Consider the following 7,993-nt stretch of genomic DNA (forward strand, 5'->3'; position numbering starts at 1 on the left):
CCTTTTCAGGTCTTACCTAGCATTATTCATACCCTTCACCTACTTGATTGTATTTTCCTGTATTTCTTCATATTTATTTGCATCCTCTTTTAATGCCTGTACCTGTTTGTATTTATTCAGGTGTGTTTCCTTAATGGATCTATTAATATCCTCTTTAAAGGCCCCTATGATCCTTATACGATTGGATTTAAGATCCTCTTCTTGTGCTTCAAATTCATTACGAAATCTAGAGTTCATTTTAGTAGGATAGCTGGGCTCTGATGGTGCCATATTGCCCTGGGTGCCATTGATTGTGTCCATAAATTCTCTTTTAGTCATCTAGTTAGCCCTGGTATAGGCAGGATGATCCTGATGGCAGCAGGACTTAGCTGGAAGGTGGGGTGAGCCATGTAATAGACAATAGCTATCAGGGTACCCCACTCTGTTGGCTGTGCCTCAGAGAAGCCCCACTCTGCAGGCAGTGTCCCTGGAGGACCAGTCTCTGCAAGTATGTCCCAGTAAGACCCAGCCTGAGGTGTAGGGGGGGAAAGGGGCAGAAGGGTCTAACTAAGATTTGTGGGACAGGGTTCCAAGCTGATTAGTTTTATGGGTCCCAAAGGTTTTCATGGGGAGTCAAGACACTCTTGGTGACCTGCATGTCTCCCCCAGACCAGACAGCCCAGACTAGACAGTGGGGCTCCACAGATCACGTGCTTCACTCAACTCTGTCAGCTGTCTCATGTAAACCAGCTAGGATGATGGAGGACCCAACTCAGATGGATGATTAGGCAGAGCGCCAAGATGTTCAGTTTTGGGTCTCCTGGAGTTTTCCATGGCGAGTTAAGTCTGGCAAGGCTCCTCCAGAATGGAGAGCCAGGTCACAGCTAGACAATAATAACTTATTTTTTATTTTACTGGAGCTCCCATTAAAGATCCTTTAAATATTTTTAAAAAGTGTTCATAGTTTCTCTAAACTTTCTATAAACTGGATTTTTTTTAGAAAATATTTGAACTTTTAAAGGAAGTTTGGGTGTTTTAGAAGGATTGAACATTTAATAGTATTTGACTTTTAAAGACACTAGAACATTTAAAAGTTTGTATCTTGTATACATGATTTTAATATTAACATGACATTTGAGGAAAAATGAGAAAGGAAATGTAAGTTAATAGGGATTTGTTTGTTTATCATGTTGAGAATTAATAAATTGTCCTGGATAATTTTGGTTGGTTGGTTGGTTGGTTGGTTGGTTGGTTCGTTTGCTTTATTTTGGCTGTGTTTGCTTTGGTTTTGTAGATTTGATATGAGCTACAATCATCTTGGAAGATGGAATCTCAATCCACAAAATGACTTAATAAGACTGGACTATAGGCAAGGCTATAGGACATTTTCATGATTAATGATTGGTGTGAGAAGGCCCAGCCTGTTGTAGATCATTCTATCTTTAGGCAGATAGTCTTGGGATATATAAGAAAAAACTGAGAAAACTCGGAGAAAAACATCCAGACACCTTCTGCCTCCAGGTTCCTGGCTTGAGTTCCTACCCTTAGAGTTACATGAGAGTTAAAAGACCACATGAGAGTTGTAAGGTGAAATGCACTCCTTCCAGATGGCTGTAACTTATGTCACGTCTACAGAATTAAATCAACCAAGCAACCAATCCACTGACCAAACAAACAAACAAAATTATCCAAGACAACTGATCACTTCTCAACATAACAAGCAAATACATCTCTATTTAACTACGTTTCCTTTCTCATTTGTAAGAAAATATCATATTAACCATAATATCATGATATAAAAGAGCCCATGATAATATCATGATATTAAAGGTCCCAGGGTCTAAAATTGCTTCCCAAGTTAATTTTTGTCATGGTGTTTATTCATAGCAATAGAAGCCCTAGACAAAGATTTTTCATCCACCTCTCTCCATTCATCAAATATCCGATAATGTTTTGAGAATCTCTTGGACAACCATGGTTAGCAATCTAAAGTGCAAATTCTCATATCTGAATTGGGGGTTTTACTAGAGAGAGTGACTATAACTCTTAAGGGGAGCATTAGAGAACGTTATGTAAATTATATATACAAATTATAAATTATATACACAAATTGGAAATCATAATTTAAAACGTACATACCAGGCATGGGCCCACACATACACACACACACACACACAACAAATTTCCTTCCTAGAGCAAATGTTTGAGAGTACATTGAAACATTTTTTGTAGATTATCCTTCCAGTTGATAACAGAACCTAGAATATAATGCTGTCATGTGACTTCCAAGAGAATTTAATAAATAATACATCAATATGACTAGAAGAGGGTCTTATAAGATTATATTTAAACTGAAGATCTTCCTCCAATTCATGAATTGGTGTGTGTGTGTGTGTGTGTGTGTGTTCAATGGATAATTATATGGCCCCTTGTGAGTTTTCAGACCTCTTTACCTTTGTTTTAGTTTTACTCTTCTTTCTTCAGCATTTATTTTCCTCTGCTTTCCTATTTAGAGTCCCATTTTTCCTATTTCCTCATTCAGATCTTGGGGGTATGCTGTTCTCCTCTCTATTATTGTTCTCGCTTTATGATCCCCTTTCACTCTGTTTCTTTAGTTACTCCAGATTATATACTTATACTTGAAGACTTGGACCTAGAAACCACAAATGAGGGAGAACAAATGACTTTTGTCTTTCTAGGACTAGGATACCCCAGTCAACATGATCTTTTCTAGTTTCATCCATTCAGCTACAAGATTCATGATTTAATTTTTTACACCTGAATAGTATCCCACAGTGTATGGATGCCACATTTACTTTATCCATTTATCACCTCAAGAGCATTTAGGTTATTTCCACATCCTAGATATTGTGAATAGAATTGTAATGAACAATTCTGAGCAAGTATATGTGGAGGAAAATGTTGAATCCTTTGGAAATATGCCAAGAAGTAGTATAGATGGGTCATATGGAATTTATTTTTACTTTTTGGAGAGGATATCTGTCAATATCTGTTGGTCTGGTGCTGCTATTTATTCAAATGCTAAACCCCAAGATGTGGTTGCTGTCTCGACAAGATGATTCTCACATACACCAAATGATGTGGTATAAATTTTACTTGCCTTTCTTCTTTGACTGCTTAAATAAAAATTACTAGAGACAATCAGAGGGAAGTATAGATGTAAGGGAGATTTCAGTTACTAGGCTGTGGTCTTAGGTAGGAACCATGAAGAGAGGGAAAGAAGGAAAAGAAGGCAAAAACAGACAGAAGAGAAGAGTCTCCATTAGAAAGATGGGCCAAGAGCGTGTAGCAGAGTGGAATGCCCCCTGAGAACAGGCTAATGGAGATAAAAAGCAGCCCAGGTGAGATTCAAATAGCAAGTTCTTGGGGAGGACATCTAAAAAATAAAAAGTAACTTGGAAANGTAGATTATGGCTAATCCCCAAGTAATTGTGCTAAAACTGATTAAATCTACTATGATTCAGTCTTGATTATTGGGTGGCTGGATGAACTAATAGAGTTAATAAATACCATTTACAGCAATTTCTGGAGTGTCTTGAATAGATGGCAATCTCAGAAACAGTGAATAAGGGTTCCCTTCTTCCATATCCTCTCCAGTGTGTATTGTCAGTTGTTTTCTGGACCTCTGCTATTTGACTGAGATACAGTAAAATCTCAATGCTGTTTTGAGTTTCATTTCCCTATTTTCTAGAGATGATGAATAGTTTGAGCTATTTCTTAGCCACTTTTATTTCTTGTTTGGAACCACTTTATTTTAATGCATAATCCATATTTAATGGATTATTTCTCTGGAACTCCAGCTTCAGGGAACCTGATATCCTCTTTTGGCCTCCAGGGCAACAGGCACAACATTAGTTAACAGATGATTTGCAGTAAAACAAATGCACATAAAGCAAAAATATTTTTAAATGATTGAAGCCAGGGAGTGGTGGTACACACCTTTAATCCCAGCACTCCAAGGCAGAGGAAGGCAGATCTCTGAGTTAAGACCAGCCCACTATACAGATCAATTCCCAGACAATACACAGAGAAACTGTGTCACAAAAATAAATAAATAAATAAAAATAAGGTGGAAAAAGCAGATATTGTGCACTTCTGAAACAGAGTTCAGAGAGCCCTGAGGTGGAACTGACCTTAATGTCTCCTCCCTCAAGACAAGTCTTTGTGGTACCAGAGGAGTCATGAAAGCTTCCAAGGAGAGCAACAAACAGTCCTACACAGCTATGACACCCATGAACCACGTCAATGAACAGCATGACATAATAACTCTAAAGGCAAACTAGGGACAAACATAACTTGAAAGTAACCAACAGCTGTCTTGTTGGACTGACAACCCACTCAGCAAGATATAAACCATACCAAGCATTGGCAAACTAGCTAACTACTCAGTGGAATTGAAGGAAACCATCACTTTAGAAAAACAGCATAAACCCTACAATAATCTAAACATCTGTCCTTATATAAACAGTTAAGTCTACTCTTCATCCCTCAAGAAAACTTCTCTTTGCAGCAGATGGAGATCATTACAGAAAACCACAACCAATGAAAATGCAAAGGTGTGGGAACTAGGTTCAACAGAGACACCTATGGTCTCTCAGCTAAAGTTCAGAGATCATTGCAAAAGAGAAGGTGGAAAAANTGTAACAGCCAGAGGAACAGGGAGGTTGCTGTGAAACTTTGTCCCCTAGTAATATCAGAGACTATATCCATAAAGTCTGACCAGAATGACTACCTAAACATAAGCTCAACAATGGCAATAATAGACATGTCAGAGAATAACAGACACGTGGACACAAGAAAAACTCATGAGGACTCAACTCTACACAAAGATCTAAAGGCAACTAAGGAATCTTTAGAGAGAAAGAAATAGTCTTCCACGGAAAGAACATACAAAATAGTTATCTAATACCCAAATGTTGATCCCTGTAAACATACATCCAAGTAATATTAAACAGACTGAGCAGGTTATAAGTAAGATTATATGTGTATATACATATGCATTGTCATGGAAGAACAATGAAAAGGAAGGTCACAGATTGCAAAGACAGCAAGAGAGGTATGCGAGAGGGTTTGAAAGAAGAAAATGAAAAAGAAAACTGGTGAAATTATATAATGAACAAATATTTAGGTAAAAGTAAATAAATAAAAATGAGTTGAAAAATATTTGAAATTTTAAGGATTTAAAAAAATTTAGTGAATGACCACCAATTATATCTTTATATTATGTATTCTCATTTTATCTCAGGTTATTTATTGTTAGTTGCTCAAAATATCGGATGTGACATGTGTTGCGTGTACCCTGGACAGCTCCCCCCACCTTACCTGCCTTTGTGGAATGGGGAAGTTTTCACAGAGCCAACAACACAGACTCTGGGAGCAGGTGAGAAATGCTACAGAAAGCTCATCTGAACACTACCTCAAGCTCCTTTAATATCCTCCACCCATATCTCCATTGGTTTGAAGAAAATATCTATTCTAAACAGCAATGCCTGACTGGCTGGCATTATCTGCACCTACAATTGTCGCTCTCAGGCAGTGCTCAATTAGGTCATCCTGCAGGAATGCTGGTATCACAGGCAGACCTCAATAAGAAATTCCTGCAGGAGATCCTTTTGCAGCTACAGGGTCCCCAGCATTTACTAAAGGCAAACCTGCTGTTCCTGCTACAAATATGATTAAACCTTTACCAATTCAATTATATCTTTCTATTTTGTTGCAAGTAATAAAATTAATAAATCAATTTTAATAGAAAAATTTCCTGTGCATTAGTTTAGAAAATTGTGACAGCGGTTGGCACACATAATTCCAAAATATTTTCTCTAAATACATTAAAAATATTTTGTCTTCATAAATAATGTTTTATTGTTGCCTTACTACAACATAGCAAGATTTAACCATGGGCATCTCTATACAGACATAAATACATACCTGGGTACAATTACTCATTACTCTGAAGTAAATATGTAAAACAAGCTTAAGAATGTGAGTCTACAAAACACAAAAAAGAGGCATTTTTCTACTCATTTTTTATTCAGAATATTACTTTGGAATATGTTTTTCAAAGCCATGAGGACATCTTTATTACGAAAGCTGTAGATTATGGGGTTGAGTTTGGGTGTCAAGATGGTGTAGAATATTGCCAGAAACTTATCCTGCCCTGGAGTGTGGTATGAGCGAGGTCTCATATATGTAAAAATGACTGGCCCATAGTACATTATGACAACTACCATGTGGAATAAACAGGTGGAAAAGGACTTTTGCCGGGCCCCTGANGAGTGCATTTGGAATACAGTGAGGAGAATTTGCACATAAGATATAGAGATCATAGAAAATGGGACCATCAGAAAAATAATGCCACTCACATAAACTCCTTGCTCATAGTGTGTTGTGTCTATACATGACAACTTCAACATGGCAGGGACTTCGCAGAAAAAGTGATCAATGGCTCTTGAGTGACAAAAGGGAAAGTGGAGTACAAAAGCTGTGTGTACTATGGAGTTGAGGATACCCACCAGCCAGGAGCCTGCAGCCAGGAGCCCACTGAAGTTATCCCTCATCAGCACAGGGTAGCGAAGTGGGTGGCAGATGGCCACATATCGATCATAGGACATGGCTGCCAGGAGAAGGCACTCACCACCTAGCAAGGTAAGGGAGAGAAATATCTGGAAGGCACAGCCTGCAAAGGAAATAGTTCTGCTGCCTGAGAGAAAGTCAGCAATCATTTTAGGAACAATGTTGGAAATGTGCAAGATATCCATGAAGGAGAGATGACTGAGCAGGAAATACATTGGGGTATGGAGTCGAGAATCCCTGTGGATTAGGAGGATCATGAGGGCATTTTCTGTTATAGCCATAATAAAAATGAAAAATATAACTGAGAAAAAAGTTAAGCTTGTCTTTGAAGAAGAGAACAGTCCCAAGAGGATGAAGTCGCTGTTAAAAGTGTAGTTCTCATATTCCATATTTCCTTCTATTTTACCTGCAAAGAGATCATTCTTTAATTATGAAAAAGTTGTTAAATCTATGACTTACTTATAATTTTACATAATGAATTGTGTTGATATGTAATTTGTATTCACCATCAAGTGCCTCATAGGGGGTTTCAAAATAGATGTGTTATAATTGCATGGTGTTTTGTTCTAACAAAATTTAATATTTAGTTTGGAATTGACTGTTTTATATTTCAGATTTTGTAACTGCACTTACTTTCATATGCTTTACTCAAGCCCACTCATTACTTGAATAAACTTTTCACAATTGCACATCCTGTGTAATCTCCACTCGGGTTTTCATAGGATTGGACTCGCCCTAGAACCTGGGCATTGTAAAACCATTCATTAATTAACTGTATATTCCAGTCGAAACCCAGATTTTCCTGCTCTTTTACAGTCTGCTTAACTTTAAATCTTGAATAAGGAAAAATGGGCTCCAGTTATTAAAGGAAGTATGGAAGATTAACAAAAGCATGAATTATGTGGGTATTTTGTGCTGAGTTCAACACAATAATGGGAGCTAACCATGATTAGGTTTAGAAACATTCAGTACTTCTTTCAAATGACTATGATTAAACATCAGTGTGTGTGTTTGTGTGTGTGTGTGTGTGTGAGTGTGTGTGTGTGTGTGTGTGTGTGTGTGTGTGTAAGAGACAGACAGACAGACAGACAGACAGACAGACAGACAAAAACAATGATGGAGACAGAAATTTTGTATATATCTAAAATAATACTTTTATCCTGAGAAGTTATTTTCAATCCTTAACTTATATAGTTCATTATTAACACAACTTGTCTACACAAGAGGCCTTCCTGATATCTACCTTGGTAGTCACACACAGAATTCATTGGTCTTATCCACTTGGTGAGTCAGGCTGTACATTTCTCATCACTGAGCAAGGTTCCACTAACTTCACTTTGAAGTTTCTTTCTAGTTTTAGACACAGCTATAGATTAACTTATTATATTCTATATAAGCTTTATACTACTCTATATTAATA

The 7,993-nt window shown here is 37.3% G+C and overlaps 1 protein-coding gene across 1 annotated transcript; it reads right to left on the reverse strand.

The window, feature by feature from the left end:
• Nucleotides 1–5,997: 5,997 nt before the first annotated feature.
• Nucleotides 5,998–6,993, reverse strand: LOC110288257 (olfactory receptor 2AJ1-like). Its single transcript, XM_021154653.1, has one exon. The coding sequence runs from the start codon at nt 6,960–6,962 to the stop codon at nt 6,021–6,023; it is 942 nt and encodes a 313-aa protein (XP_021010312.1). The 5' UTR covers nt 6,963–6,993; the 3' UTR covers nt 5,998–6,020.
• Between the last annotated feature and the right edge of the window lie 1,000 nt (nt 6,994–7,993).

This window comes from Mus caroli, unplaced genomic scaffold, assembly GCF_900094665.2.
Source record: "Mus caroli unplaced genomic scaffold, CAROLI_EIJ_v1.1 scaffold_17230_1, whole genome shotgun sequence".
NCBI lineage: Eukaryota > Metazoa > Chordata > Mammalia > Rodentia > Muridae > Mus > Mus caroli.